Raw genomic sequence first — 16,267 nt, 5'->3', positions numbered from 1 at the left:
ATATGAACCTATCCAGGCATAGTGGGTCATGCCTTTAATTCCGGCATTCACTTAGATGTGTTACTAAGCCCAACCTATATGGTGAGGTTCTGTCTGAAGGAGAGAAGAAAGAGAAAAGAAAGGAAAGAAAAGAAAGGAAATATAAGCAGCTAAAATTTTGAGGTGGGGTTGTTTACTTTGACTTATCTAAAGTTTTGCTATGTACCTTGTACTGGCCTAGCAGTACCATCCTCCTGCCTCAGTCTCCTGAGGGCTGGGCTTATAAATGTGCACCACCATACCCAGCGGGCTTGAGACAAGTATTTATTTAAAATGTGTGAATGATCAGGTGAGCGTTCTGCTCCAGCAGGAACAATTACTGAATGTGTGTGTGTGTGTGTATATATGTATACATATATATACACACACACATATATATATATATATTCAGTAATATATATCAGCATCTACGCAGGCCTCCTTCCCCTTCACAACAGGGTCTCCAAGGGGTGAAATCAGTGTAGACTTTGCCCAGACCTGTTGATGAAGGCTGTGCCTTCAGAACACCTTCCGGGCCTTAAGTTGCACCTGAGTGGGAAGGGGTTGTTAGGGAAGGGACAGCCTTGCCCTGGCTGATAAAACAGACACCAGTAGATTATTTAAAAGCCCTGTTCAAATTGCACTGAGTCACCCGATTGCGGAAGGCAGACTTGGGGTTTTCAGCTTTGACAGTTGGCCACTGTTTTCTGTGCCTGGGCTGCAGAAATGGATGCCAGGACATGTGGGGTTTGGTCAGTTTGTACAAAGGACCTTGATTCACAGGACTCTGGTCTCTAAGTCTTTTTGGTGGGCTTCAGGGTGGCCTAAGAATATACCCTCATGATTCCCTTGCGCTGAGGCTGTAGTGGGAAGTCCTTGTCCGCAGGCCTAAAGCTGTGGCTATGCCCAAGTTCAAGGCCGCAGAGCCAGCCAGAGCCAACGCTGGTTCTTATCCGGCTTCAGAGCCTGAGCAATGCCACTGCATGAGACCCCTGCCCTAGGAACATCTGGGCAGTTTGCTTCTGCCGTTGCCGGCCGGAAGGCACCATTAGCACTCCCTCCCATAGTCTGTTCCCTCTTGCGCACACAGTAGCTGCCGGTCTCAAGCCTGGCCCTTCATTACCTCTTCCCAACTGTGAGTCATAGCCCCTTAGTGGGGCAGTGAAATCAGCTAAAGAACCAGGACTGGCTTTTGTATTTTTTTAAAAAAATAAAACAGAAACAAGACTTAAAATAACATCATTCTTTGTCTGGAGCACGGTGCTCACCTTCCCTCCACGGCCCTGCCCACAGAACTGCTTCCCTGAGTCTGAGCAGCACAGTGTGGTTTGTTTAACTGTAGCTTTGGAGCCAGGACACCCGACTCCCCGTCATCCCCCACCGAGAGCTGAGTGACCCTGGGCAAGGCGGTTAGGTCTTTGACTTCATAAAAATACTTACTTCTCATGTTTTCCGTGTGGATAAAATGGTTTTACGTAGGCTAAGAGCTCAAAAAAGCGTGTACACAGAGTCAGGCACGCACATGCACACCTTTGAGACAGCTTCCTGTTTGTAGCTCAGGTTGGCCTGGTTATATATCCTGGGCTAACTTCATCCTGTTTGTAGCTCAGGTTGGCCTGGTTATATATCCTGGGCTAACTTCAAACTCTAGATCCTCTTATCTCAGTGTCTTTAAAAACATCACTTATCTTTTTATTTTACTTGTGTGTGAGAGTACTCACTCATACTCTCTGTGTCTCTGCTCTCTCTCTCTCTCTTACACACACACACACTCACACACACACACTCACACACACACTCACACACTCACACACACACACACTCACACTCACACACACACCAGCATGCTTGTCCCTACTGTGCTGCTGTGTTCTAGGCTAGCTGGCCCAGGAGCTTCTTGTGGGTTCTCCAGCCTCTGCCCCTCACCTCACTGCTGCATCCAGGTTTCTTTGTGAGTGTGAGTTGTGGGGATAGAACTCACAGCACCAGACGACTGTGCCTAGGTCTTACCCCCCCCCAGTCTCCTTACCCCCTCATCCTCAAATGCACGGATTACAAGAGTTTGCCATTTCTAGTCACATGCACACATAGATAACAATAAACGTTAGTGGTCAATATTATTGATTCATTTTAAAGGTTTTCCAGGATTCCCGAGGCAGAGCCAGGTGCTCTTTGGGATAAGTGTCTTGGTCCAGATGGCTTTCCTAGGGCTATGAAGTGCATGCTGTGTGTCTACTCTCCCACTGTCCTATAAGGGAGTGTAGATGTGAGAGTATTTTCTCACTAATTCTGGGGCTCATGCAAGGAGAGTGAGCACTTAGGTTCTGTATTTCTGGAGCTGCTATTAGAATTGCTTATTTTTTTTCTAGGCCTCACTTTCCACTTTTGCAAGTAGACGTAACAAGAAGACCTGTCTGGGAGAACAGCTTAAATGGAACAATACGGAACAGGAGGTGAGACGCTATGCTCACCGGGGTGTCTGTCGTTCGATGTTTCAGGAGCAAAGGAGACTTCCAGAACCTGCAGATGTCGTCTGCAGCTCAGAAGATGCTCGTGGCTGTTGTCTGACTGCCAGACTGAGTCCAGCAGAGAAGCCTGTCGCCCACGTGTGGATCCCGAGTGTCTCAGATTGTTAACAGTCAGATTGTTAACAGTGCGTGCATGTGGACTGGGACCCCACATCCACCTGCCTGTGAAATCCCTGCCTTCCAGAGGAGCGTCACACAGCCAGTCCTGTCCTACATAGAAATCCCTTCCCAGTTTTACCCTCGTCAGGTGAGGGCCATGAGCAGAGCCGCTATCCCCGTGGGGGCTGTTCTCAGCAAACGGTTCACCCTGAGCGGGATTTATAACTCCCAGCTTGTGAAGGAGTGAACCGAGCAGGAACCTGGAAGTCAGCAAACTTGCGGTGCCGTCCGACTCGCCTCCCTGGTTTTCACGAGCATCAAATGAGAAAGCACGAGGGAGAAGCGCTTAAGGAAAGCTAGTTACTGTGGTCTTTAGTGTGTGGTTGACAAAGAGGCTCTGGGGCCTCCTCAGCCTTTCAGGATAGTTGATGAAGCCGCTCAGCGGAGCCTGCAGTACAGGGCCTGGAGCTCAGCTGCGTTCCAGCAAAGTGGATGTGAGGAGTCCCAGGGGGTTCATTTCTCAGGCCACACAAAGGAATGAGATAATACCAGCGTTTTCTTAAAGCTTCCAGATTAAACAAAGATGATGGGGCAGAGGGTGTCCACACAGCCTTTTAATCTTGCTGAATTGCCTCAAAGCCCACAGAGAAAGGCTCTCTGAGCCCAAGTCCACATTCAGTCCCATGGGGGTCGTTTTATTGCGCAGCTCCTGTCTTATCATCTTTCCATCTGCTGATGGATGCAGAATGCTTATAAAAAGCTCCCTCCATTAAAGTCGTCCAGTACACATGAAGAAGCTGTCAAGAGTGTTAGAGAACCAATTTCTTTTTTTAATATTTCCAGGAAAGGGGGAGCGTAAATTCTGCTGAAGTCATTTAAAGTCATAAAGCCTTTAAAATGTTTGCAGCACGTTCCAGTTGATGCAGGCCACGGTGCACCACGATAACGCAGCCTCGCTGTGGCGCCAGGGAAATGGCACTTCTGAACGGTTTCCAAATGACACTGCTCAAAAAAAGGTTATTTTTCCTTCGTGGCATTGATTTCTTAAGTAAATCATTTGACTCTGGAGTCAAGAGAAAATGGAGTCCTTGCCTTTTGAAGTTAGTTCTTGCAAGGGGATTTTATTTTTTTTTAAAGATGCATCAAGAGTACACCCCGGGGCTGGGAGTATAGCTCTGTCGGGAGAGTGCCTACCCAGCATGCACAGAGATTTGGGCTTCATTCTCAGCCCCCACATAAACCAGGCATGGTGCTGGCACATACTCGTAATCCTGGCATGTGAGAGGTGAAACAAGACAAAAAAAATTTAAGGTTATTCTTTCCTACACAGAGAGTTTGAAACCAGTCTGGTTTATGGAGACTTTGTGTCAAAAGAATTTTTAAAAATGTTTTTAAGTACATCTTGTTTCCTTTTCTCTAAGTACCATATCACAAAAGTGTGCAGTCTGTCCCAATCCAAGGTTCAGTCTCCAAAGCCCACAACTCAGTCCTTCCTGTGCACTGTCTCTTATCAGTCAGCCGAAAACCCACCACTCACACCGCTCACACCACTCACACCATCACGCTCAGTTAACAGACCATCCACTGCTCACACCATCATGTTCTGTTAACAGACCATCCACCGCTCACACCATCACGTCCTGTTAACAGATCATCCACCGCTCACACCATCACGCTCAGTTAACAGACCATCCACTGCTCACCCCATCATGCTCAGTTAACAGATCACCCACAGCTCACACCAACATGCGGCGAAGATGCCTTGGTCTCCCAGACAACCCATGGGGATGCTCTTCTGATCTCTGCCTTCTATTCCTATCCCTACTCCAGCTCACAAGTTTCAGTTTTGGGAATGCCAATGTGTCAGCTCAATGTGTGTGGGGGACCCTTCACGCTAGCCTTACTCATTCTGCCTTTTGAGTTTAAATGTCCTTTGGGGCTGTCAAGTAAAGGGACCTGCCACCATGCCTGAATTTAAAGCCCGGTACCCATCAGGTAGAGAGAACCAACTCCTGTAAATAGTCCTCCAACTTCCATACCTGTGGATGCACCTACACAGACAGGCGCACACACACACACACACACACCCTTTCCTCTACGTAAGCCTTTATAAACACCATGGTCTAGATTAGGCCCTGGGGTCTTCTGTCCCACCATGCCCTGAATTCTTCCTCCATTACACTGTTAACAATTGAGGCTACTTTTGTATTTGTATAATTATATGCTTAACATCTGTCCCTTTAGCCAAAGTGTAACCCATCAAAGAATGATGCATTTCTCTTTGCCCATGGCCACGAGCACAGAATGAGGCACTAAAGAAAAAACAAGCCACAGAGGCACTGAACTTACTGCACAACTTGTTCTGGAATACAGAGGTCAAAGATTCGATCTGGCTGAAATTGGCCACCAAGAAGACGTGGTCCTTGTGGGGTTCACTCCCGATGGCCTTTAGTGTGTTCAGATCCACCTGACCCACGCCAATGGCAAAGATCAGGATGCCTGTGTCCCGGGCCTTTGCAGCCACCTCAGCCACCGAGTCCTGAGGCCTCCCGTCGGTCACAATCATCATGACCCGGGGCACATTCTCCCTCAAGGGCCGGGCCCCCTCTGCTTCTGAGAAGGCAATGTTGAGGGCATACTGGATGGCCAGTCCTGTCATGGTGCCTGTGGACAGATGCCTCATCCTCCTGACAGCTCGCTCCACCTCAGACTTCCTCTTGAAGGTCTTCAGGGAGAACTCGTTCTTGACTGTGCTGCCGTACTGGAGCAGGCCTACTCGGGTGACATCAGGACCGATATCCAGGAACTGGAGGATATCCAGAATGAACTCCTTGACTTTTGAGTAGTCGTGGGCGTTGACACTTCGGGAGCTGTCAATGATGAACACCAGATCCGCCCGCTTATTCTCACAGGAGCTCTCTGGGGAAAGAGCAGAGGTCGCAAGCATCAGAGGGGAAGTGTTCAGATTTCCTTTTCTGTGGCTGTAATAAAACGCTGGCCCAAAAGTAACATGGGGATATTTGGCTTATGCGTTATAGGTCAACGTCAAGGAAAGCCAAGGCAGAGACCGTGGAGAAACGCTACCCATTGGCTTGCACCCCCTGGCTTTCTTAGCTACTTGGGAACTGCCCGAAGTTGGCTGGGCCCTCCCACTACGTCAGCATTAAAAAAAAAAGTAAAAAAGTCCCCATAGACACACCCACAGGCCAATCTGATGGAGACACATCCCTCAATTGAGTTTCTCTCTCCCCAGGTGTGTGTAAATTTGTGCCAAGCTGGCCAGAAACAGACCCAATGCAGATTGGTTCTTATGGAAAGTCCTGGGACTCAGGGTCACTTTTGGAACCCCCAAAATTTAGCTTTATTCTTACCAGGAAAGTTCTCAGGCAAACCTGTACACAGTATATGATCACGACCCTTAGTTACAAACAGAATTTCTTTCTGCAAGGTAAGTCTACAAAGTCAACAATGCAGTTTCAGTCAAACCCTTTATCAGAGTCAAAATTATTTTACTATCTGTGGCACAGTTCATAAGTCTGACAGCACTGCAAAGACTGGGAAATGCTTGGGAGGGTCCAGTATCAAGTGGCTGGCCGTCTGTTCTGGAAGATGGAGCTAAGAAGGCAGTAAGACATGTTAAACTGAGCTTCTAACAACAGACTCAGAGAAAGATCAGCAGTAGGTCTGGAGAGATGGCTCAGCAATGAAGAATTCTGGCTGTTCTTGCACAAGACATGGGTTTAATTCCCAGCACCCACACATTGGCTGAGAACTGTTTGTAATTCTAATTCCAAGGGGATCTGAGACACTCTTCAGGCCTCCAAGGGCCAATGTATGCACATGGTGCACAGGCATACATGCAGTCTAAACACACACAAAATAAAAAATAAACACATCTTTTTTTCTCCCAAAGAGAATGAGAGAGAGAGAGAGAAAGAGAGAGAGAGAGAGAGAGAGAGAGAGAGAGAGAGAGAGAGAGAACTGACGTACAAGGGCTGTGGACAGAAGATGCATGAGCTGCCCCCCTTGTGAATACAGAATGTCTGGCTTGAAAGAACACACAGAGAGGGGCTCATGAGCAAAGCCCTAGCCAGGAAGAATGGCGGATAACAGAATAAGCATCTTTAGAACACAGGGGATACTAGGAACGACTGGTTTGGATTATGTGAGAATGTTCTGAAGCCAGCTCTAAAAGACCTTTCAACTGAGTCAGAAATCTGTGCAGGGGGTCACAGATAGTATGACATCTTAGCATCATATGGTATAACGTCTCTTGTAGAGAAGTTACATAACTGCAGTCAACGGAATCAGGGTTAGGGGGATGCAGCGTGGTGGGAGAGCATGCGCCTAGCATGCATGAGCCCCCAAGTTAAATCCTCAGCATGGAAAGCCTGCCAGAGGTTCCAGGTGCATGACCCACGCCACTGTTGGAATTTCTGAGAGACATAAGTGACAACCCATTACTGTTTGGATGCTGTTTGTCCCCAAAGGCTCACGTGTCCACAGACTTAACCCCTGTTGTGAAGCATGAGAAGAAGAGAAGCTCGGTGTAGCTATGGTGTCCAGAGGGTAGACCTTCGCTAGGAACTAGGATTGAGTGTGTCCTTGCACAAAGCCTCAGTGACTGAGCTCTCGTGACTTTTTAAGAGAGCCAAAGGCACAATCTACATATACTTATCATCAATGTCTTCTTGCGTATCAGCAAAAATGTCATTTTTTGACTCACTGAACTTTGAGTCAAAATAACCCACTGTATTTTTATTTTACGTGTGTGCATGGGTTTGGGTTTGGGTGTGTGTGTGTGTGTGTGTGTGTGTGTGTGTGTGTGAACGTGGAGGCCAGAGGCAGGCCCTTCTCTATTGCTTTCCACCTTATTTTGAAGCAGGTGTCTCACTGAACCAACAGAACAGACTGCTTATCCATTGGCCAGCCAACACCAAGCACCCACTGGGGTTGCAGACATGTGTGGCCATGCCCAACTTCGGATGTGGGTACTGAAAACCCAAACAAGTTTTCATGCATTCGCAGCAAGTCTTCCACCAATGGAGCCATCCCCCCAGCCACTTTATAAAGTCACAAGCTACAGCTGTTTCCTTAGCTCGGAAGGAAATATACTGATTGATACACTGCCTTTAGGCCGGATAATCCTCCCCTCCCCCCTTCTCTATGCCCTTCCCGGACTTCGCAGCTCAAGCAGGATTTGAAAGGGATTAGAGAAAAGATCCCAAGTGCTTGCCCTAAATCCCAACCGCCACAGCTGCAAGAAATGAGAGAGAAAGCCAAAAAACGAGACAGCGGAGCCAGTCATAAAAACGGGCAGTGGGAAGGCGTGTGAAGTTGTCCTGTCCAGGCTAGCGCGCCAGGTGGTGACTTGTCACGCAGAACTGGCATACACATCTCCTCGTTGCAGCCATTTGAGTCCAATGGTCTTCGAAGAGGGGGTGGCCCCAACACCAGTAGTCTGGCAGGAAGCCACATACAACACATTCCCATATAACATCTGAACCCGAGACTGGGAACCAGGCGCAGATAAGGTGAGCTTCCCTAAACAGAGGTTCCACAAACTGCCTTTCGGACCCAGAAACAAGAGCAACAGAAACCTGACATTTGCAAGATGTTCTAAGCTGTTTTTCAGAATGATTTCCACAGCAACCGAATTGCACTCTCAGAACAAGCCACGGAGAAGAGTTGCTAGAACTGTACCCATTGCAAAGATGAGCAAACAGAGGTGCTAAAGAGTCTGCGAGCCTTTCATAACTCAGAAAAAGTGAGACACAGAAGGGACACAAATGCACACCTCTCAGAGCAGCTGTGAACAAGGAGCCAGCAGTGAGCACTGCAGTGCAAACACTGCAGATTCCACTGCTTCCCCTCCTTCCTTAGCCTTGCACTGAGCTCAAGGCTGGGCAGGAGCAGGGCTAGTGCTTATAGTTGCTCAGCTGGTACTAGATATAGGTACCTGAACACACACCCAAGGGAGGGGAGGGAACTAAACACCAGGTAAGACCTGAGCCCCAAAAGCTGTCTGCCTAGGGAGCACCTATGCTCCTCATCTTCTTGAGGGGCCCCATGATCTAGCATGTGGCCCTAGGCTGGAGCTAGATGCCATCAGGATGGCTCAGGACAGTCCCTCTCCAGAAGCCATACTTGTTTACGTGTTCTAAGTAAGTCTGGACTCATTTCTGGGATAATGGTCCCAGGGTCTCCACCTGCTGAGGAGATCGGTGAATCGGGCTTAGACCTCACCATAGATGTTCTAAAGGGAGGAGAATCCATAGAGGAATAAATCCCAAAAGCTCTCTTCTCCCAGAGACATTGGTAGCAAGGGTTTTTGCTCAAACTGAGATTTTACTGTGAGTCTTACTCATAGCATCAACAACCCACCGAGCATCACTATTGGAAGGAAATCCTGAAAGGTCCTTGTGGAATTGTATACTAAACTGGAGTGGTTCCCATCAAAGAAAATGGGTAGTTTCCACAGTGCTTGGGACATTTAACAAAAATCCCACAATGGTCCAAACTGTGGCTAGAGATTCCAAGAGAGTTCACTGTAGCTCTGAGCTGAATTCATGTTCTAGCGATCTACCCTTGTGGATTCAGTGTGCCCCTAGAAGGCTAGTTCAGTGGTTCTCAAGCTTGACCAAGCACCCCAATTCCCTGCAGAATATCTTAAAAGCTGAGGCCAGTGAGTCGCATCCTGAGAGCTGCTGACTCAGTGAGTTTGGGGAGGCACCTGAAAACTTGCCTTCCTAACAAGTTGAATGGTGATATTGATGTCACTGGTCCAGAGATCCTGGTCTGGGAAAGGCTAATCCAGGCAATGGATCAACTCTGGGAGGTTCTGATTTCACAGCTTCCTTGTGAGTCCCACAAGGTGGGGCTCTGAGCCCCTGTGGCTGGAAATACACTGAGAATTCCATCAACATCTGTAGAATCAAGTGGAATCTCAGGTGGTTAAAAGGAGCCTTCAGGGGAAGAAATTAATTCAGGGCAGTCAGGGCAAGGAAATAATAACAACACAAAGTCAGAAAGTTCTAGAAGAGGTGTGTATCCTGTTTGTGTGACTTAATTTTAGTTCCTACATCTTCGCTGTTAATCACAGCGTCACCATGGTTGAAGCCTCCTCGGTTCACAGACTTTCAGATTACAAGCCAAAGGACCCCAGGGGTCTTGGCTTTACAGAAGGGGAAACTGAGGTTTACGGAAACGGTCCTCCCTCTGAGGGCTGTCATGCTCACACTACAGTCAGGCTGGAATAACAATGGTGTCTTTCCTTTAAGGTCCCCTTAAGACATCCCCAGTGCAGCAAACATGCAATTTGAGCAAATTTGCAGTAAGAGCTTTGCAAATGCTTGAGAACACCGAGATACTTCCTGTGGGAAATCTGTAGCTTCTCCACAACAGCCAGCTGAGAGAAGTTTCCAGAGAAATGGACTCTCTTTTGAGTGATCCCCTCGTGTTAACTGCTGGTGCTGAGGAAGGATACCCCTTCTCCTCGGCCCCGGGAAAGACACACAGTGCTCTTCCTCTTGGCCCCTCATGACAGGACACTCAGCCGCACTTGGATGGGGTTTTGTGAGTACATAATAAAATGTCATCCCTCTCGCTGTAAAGCAATGGTCTGGACTCTGTCAACAGCACTTCCAGTCTTGTCGTCTTGACTCAACGTCCTGGCGTTGAGAAAATAGTCTCTTGTCCTTCCAGAGGGGAATGGGAGCCAGGAGGAGGAGGATGTTAAGAACATTTCTACCCTGCAGAATGACAGTGTGCAACCTCACAATTATTTCCTCTCCTTGGGCTGCAGCTTTGTCATAGACTGACTCTGGTAAGGTCAATCACAGCATCCTAAATATTTGCTGCTGCCTGCCTGGAATGGGGCTGGAGGTGAATCTCTATAAGAGTACAGTAATGACATCTGGAGGGGATGCTGAGGTTCTCAGGGAAAGAACAGTTAGTCCTGTGATCTCAGGTCAAGTACACGCTCTGTCACTTTCTGCTCAAATAGCCCTATCATCTCTGTGAGTTCTTAGACCCTCTGCCTCTTATTAATATGTGCATGCGTTTGTATGTGTCTCTGTGTGTGTGCACATGTGTGTGCATGTGTTTGTGCATATGTGTGCGTGGGCACACGTGCATTTGTGCATGTTTGCATGCCTGTGTGCGTGTGTATGTATGTGTGTGCGCGCCTGCATTTGTGCGTGTGTGCATGTATATGCATTGTGTGCATGTGTGTGTGTATGAATGTGTGTTTGTGCGTGCACTGCTTGTATGTGTGTGAGCCAGAGGACAACCTCGGCTCATTCTTCAGCACCATCTACCTTCACGTTTGTCTATGCTGTGCTCTGTTTTGAGACAGGGTCTCTCTCACCAGGGAAGCCAGACCTCCTGGCAGTGAGCCCCTGCGACCTACCTGTCTCTGTCACCCCAGCGGGTCCTCGGGCTTGCACGATAAGCACCTTACCCACTGAGCATCTCCCAGGCCCAATCCTCAGTCTTCTGAAAGTGAGACAAGAAAACCTCAAAAGACTTGTGAGATCGAAAGAGAACATCACAGTAAGTTGTGGATCATGCTGAGCTGTCCGGCCTTGTTTGAAATGTTTTCCATGGGCTGCCCTATTTATTCCCTGGTCACCTTAGGAACTGGGTCATTTCTGTTTCCACTTTACAGATGAAGACACGTCTCCAGAGAGTCCAAATCCTGCTCATAATCTCCTTCCTGCCTAGGAAGCTGGATCTGGACTCTGTCTGGCTACGCTGGTGTGAGCGGCAGACTCAAACTCTAACCACCAAGCTGTACTCAGCCCATCCTATCCACTTCCCATTCCCAGAATCCTCAGGGTCCACCAGGACTGCACCTGCTCTCTGGGGTCAGTCCTTTCCCTTCCTGGAATGACAGACTGAGCTCCAAGGCTCACATTTGTCTGCCATCTGTCCAGTGGTGTGTGTGTGTGTGTGTGTGTGTGTGTGTGTGTGTGTGTGTACGTACGTGTGTGTATACACATGCATGCACATGTGTGCTATTTAATTAATAAAAGGATGAAAACAAACGCTTGCCTACCAGAATACGAGAAGCCCCACGCTTTAGGCGGCTGGTAATTCACGTCTACTTTCACCTGACAAGACTTAGTGAGCGTTCAGCAGGTGTGAGATCTCAGAAGAGACCGAGGATGGGAAAGGGATGTGGAACGACAGATCACTGGTCTCACAGTGACTGTGGGGAGCAGAGGCAATGTAGCTGGGACAAGAGAATGGATCTCAGAGACCTGAGTCCTTCCTATCAGCTCCCAGAAAAGTCCCATAGGCAGATGGTTTGTGGGCACTAAGAGAACTGAACACTTTCACGATAGAAGAGAAAAAACTGTAATGGTTTCTGGGGCCTGGATCAAATTAGAAACTGGACTGGGACTTCGAACAGCCTGAAGGCTGCTTGAAGATAGAGATCATGACGTGTGAGACCAGAGAACACGTTTGGGCGTCTCATTACAGCCACTTTCAGCTACGCGATATAACAGAGTTATTGTGTGGATCAAGACGGGGACAAAGGTTGACAGGGTGAGTCAGTGGTTTCCTCTGGCATCAGACCTGGGAAAGCAGGCAATAGGGGAAGTGAAGGGTGAAGGGGCAGCAAGGGTGGCGAGACACAGTTGTTGGGCTGAAGTGCAGGTGTGGGCTGAGATTTAGAGAGCGGTTACTACAAGCGGGGGAGGAGATAAGAGACGCTAACACCTGAGCTCAGGATAGCCGCGCCATTGGAGGGCCATGCGTATAAATATTGAGCTCCTCAGCATCATGGCAAGAGTAACGCTGGAGACGGTGACCGTGAGCTGAGTGTAATGCTGGAGACCAGGACGGAGAAGTAACGGCTACAACTGCTCTAGTTCTAGAGTTATCAGAGGGGCTCTGAATTACCTAAGGCCGGTGAAACAATACTAGCCACAATTTAAAATGTGACTAGAACATTATAGAGAAACAGAGGAAAAGATGAGCTCACGGAGACTTTCTACGGAACACAGAGGAGGTGAGAAGTGGGGGGAGGAGCAGCAAGGGCGGCGAGATCAATGCATGCAAGCAATGCTGTGGTGCTCCTCACCCAGGCCACAGGCCACGTGTGGTTCTGTCCCCGTGTTCCCCTTGGGTGTGATTGACGTGCGGGCCTTACAGAGGGTTAAAAGGATATTTTGGAAATCATTTGACTCATCTTTGACTCTTGTCCCCAGTGTCACCTGACCTGTAGTTCCCACATATCTAGGTCTTTATTAAGAGTGCCATGGACCCTGGCCAGGCCTGGAAGACCTACAATCGACTCTTGTTTCCCCAGCTCCCTTGTTAGTCAGGAGCCAGCTGCTGCATTACCTCAGATTAGACACTGTACAACGCCCGTGAGTCATGGCTTTCTCTGAACCCATCACTTCCATTCACATCTTCCAGATGTACCCTTGGGGATAGCCCAAACCCTGACTCTGGTGGCTAGGACAACACTCTCGACTGATGGGTCCAGGACATCGCTTGGACTCATTGACAAACCCTTTCTTCCTCAGTAATACTTTCCAAATACTTCTCCAAATTCAGGGGGAGAAACAGCTCTTGTGGTTCTCTGGGCACAGAGCGGGGAAGAATCATGAATACACGAAGTAACAGAGTCAAGATCATGAGGTATTTCTAGAATAATGAGTCAGAACTAACATGATGAAACCTAACTGAAGTCAGTGCTACATACTGTACATAGGGTTCAAAATTTTTTGGATTGACAACTGGTCACAAGTTAAAATCAAGACCAGAAGAGCAGGAAAATCTAAGTCACTGCATCACAGCCTTTATCCACAGCTCAAACTCCCGGGCCTTAGCATCAAATGTCAGCTATAGGATTCCCATCAACACCAATCAGACTCCTCCTAGCCTTAGAACCTCAACCATCTCATCAATGACCCTCCCGGCACAAGGGACCTCAATCTTCTCTTTGTATAAGAACTTCTCATGAATGAGTATCTGAGACACGTTGGCCATCTCAGTCACAACAGTTGGTTTTGTAGCTGTGACGTGCCCAGAACAATTAAGCCTCAGGGAGCTGTTTAACAAAGCCACCACCCCAAGGCCACTGATGTATGCACCTTCCCCAGGTCACCAACAACAGGGTCACTGATGTGTGCACCATCCCAAGGCCACTGATGTATGCACCTTCCCAAGGTCACCAACAACAGGGTCACTGATGTATGCACCATTCCCAGGTCACCAACAACAGGGTCACTTTTGTATGCACCATCCCAAGGTCACCAACAACAGGGTCACTGATGTATGCACCATTCCCAGGTCACCAACAACAGGGTCACTGATGTATGCACCATCCCCAGGTCACCAACAACAGGGTCACTGATGTATGCACCATTCCCAGGTCACCAACAACAGGGTCCAGGGTCACTGGTGATTGCCAGCTCCTCCAAGATCACTGATGTTTGCAGGATGCTAAACATAGAAACTTCAGTGTCTCCAACTATCCCACCACGCCCTATCCTCAGTCTTCTACCCTACGATGTCTGGCTGCCTGTCTGTGTTTCTCTGTATACTAATCCCTCTGCTACAGATGCCCTCAGTCCTGGGGTCTCTTATGTTGAACCCTTTCCCCATGTTTCATGCATGAAGCTACGTAGTCACATGCATCGTCTTCTATGAGTCCTGGGACTCAGCAGAGTGCCGGGTCCCTCGAGGCTCTTCTCTGAATCTCTGGTGTGTATATGGAGGCGTAAGGAGTGGAAAGGAAGCAAAAAGAGAAGTCTGGGTAGCCCTCCATGAGCGTGGATGGATGAAGATGCTGATTTGGAGCTACAATGAGGGACAGCGATAGCAGGAAGCCACGGTGGTCGGATGATGTTAGAAACACTCGGCAAGCGTGTTTAAAACGCTGAGTCCAAAGCGTGATGAGTCAGATTTTTTCCGGATGAGGAATCTGCACTTGTTCCAGGTGGTTCTTGGGCACAGCCTGAGAACTCTATCTCTAGGGACAAGTGGGTGTGAGAGGCTGTCTGCCAAGAGTCTAAAAGAAGGGATGGCAGCAGTGTACTCTATGCCTGAGCCCCAGAAACCACTCCCCACCAGGAGTGGCCTTAGAAACACGGTGACCCCATACCCTGGATGGTTCCTGCATGTCTTCCTGCAGATATTGTTCCATGGCTGCATCATGTGTGTGACAGATATGCCTTAAGTTTTCAGTTAGAACAAGACAATAAAGAAGGTAGGCCCATTGTGACAAAGGAAGGAGAGGTTCCATAGCAAGTCCATGGGGCTGATGGGAGACGGTGAAAAGGACTTAAAAACCCATCAGCCTGATTCCACCACTCGCATTTCTGGGCACTGTTCCCACAGACAAGGCACCTCCCCCTCTTAGTCACCAGATAACACACTAATGTGCTCACACCTTAGACCTGAAGGAGAACCAGAAGATAAGGTACAACTCAAGACATTCGCCTTTCGAATATCCCAACTTCACACCTGCTGGGCAAAGACAGGTGCTTCCGTTACTGGGTCGCGATGGCGAGTGAGTGGTGGCGCTTACTGTCCAGTGTCCTCCCACAAACATGACGTTTGCTGGCCCAGAAGCCCAACAAGTCAGACAGCACCTTGACATCACAGCTGGACTGTGTTGTTCTTCATTTCATGAGAGCCTAGCTCAGAGGTGTACACAGGGAGTGACGAACAGAAGCCATCAGGGCAAAAGAGAGTGCCAGGCGCTGTGGGGAGATCACCATTCTAAGACACAGCCCCTAGCCTCAGGAAACTATAGGGCTCACTAATGCAAGAGGACAGGCAACCACAGAGCAAGGCAGGGTGAGGTGAGCAATCACTCGGGAGACTTATAGTGTGTATTTCACATGAGAGCCTCACCCTAATCACAAACAACAGTACCTAAACATCAGACATCCGACTGAAAGACTCAGGGAGTATTTCATGGACCTGTAACAAACACACAGCACACACACTCTCAGGAGCCACCACTGAGAATAAGTCACAGCGTATGTCAAGACAGAGACGGTGTTCATGGCCGTCTCTCCACACCTAAGCGGGCTAAGATAAAAAGAAGAGGATGGCAGAAGGGAGGGAAAAATACAGTAGCTAGACTCCGTGTTCCATCAGACATGCCAGAGACACCATGGCATCCCTCAGGAATTCCCAGGACACTGTCTAAATGTCAACCTGCACATTCTTCCTAACACCTATAAGTAGAACCCAAGGTCAAAGGCAGAGACGTGGCGGCTTCAGGTTTGCCAGGTTTGCTCTGTGTGCGCGTTAACCCAGAAAGGCATGTACAGACGGACAAACGTACTGAGACCGACACCTTCGGATGAATTCTTCCCAACCTTGAGGCACACACAGGTGTGTCCTGGCAAAGCACACATGTTCCTTTCTCCATTATTTTACACAGATTCTAATGAGCGGGCGTCTTTACATAGCAATCTGCTCAATAAGGTAGAGTCAGCGCAGGGGCCCCCTGAGGGGATCCCAGCTGACGCTAGCTCCAATGTCAGTTGTTCCCCTCGACTGTCATAAATTCCTCCAGGAACACAGCTCTCTAAGGCCCTCAGGGAATATGCACCAAGGAGCCAGAAAAAGGAAAGGGGGGGGGGGTGCCA

At 48.6% G+C, this 16,267-nt stretch overlaps 1 protein-coding gene across 2 annotated transcripts in view; it reads right to left on the bottom strand.

Moving 5' to 3' along the window:
* The window catches only part of Matn2 (matrilin 2), a 103,568-nt gene that overhangs the window by 63,970 nt on the left and 23,331 nt on the right, over positions 1–16,267 (bottom strand). For both annotated transcript variants that reach the window (XM_050162344.1, XM_050162338.1), the window contains exon 3: positions 4,995–5,564. In XM_050162344.1, coding sequence (XP_050018301.1) covers positions 4,995–5,564 — 570 coding nt within the window. The remainder of the gene's footprint in view (positions 1–4,994; positions 5,565–16,267) is intronic.

Source organism: Alexandromys fortis, unplaced genomic scaffold (genome assembly GCF_014885135.2).
Source record: "Alexandromys fortis isolate MF-2015 unplaced genomic scaffold, M_Fortis_MF-2015_v1.1 scaffold_17, whole genome shotgun sequence".
Taxonomy (NCBI): Eukaryota; Metazoa; Chordata; class Mammalia; order Rodentia; family Cricetidae; genus Alexandromys; species Alexandromys fortis.
This window is presented reverse-complemented; position numbering and strand designations above follow the sequence as displayed.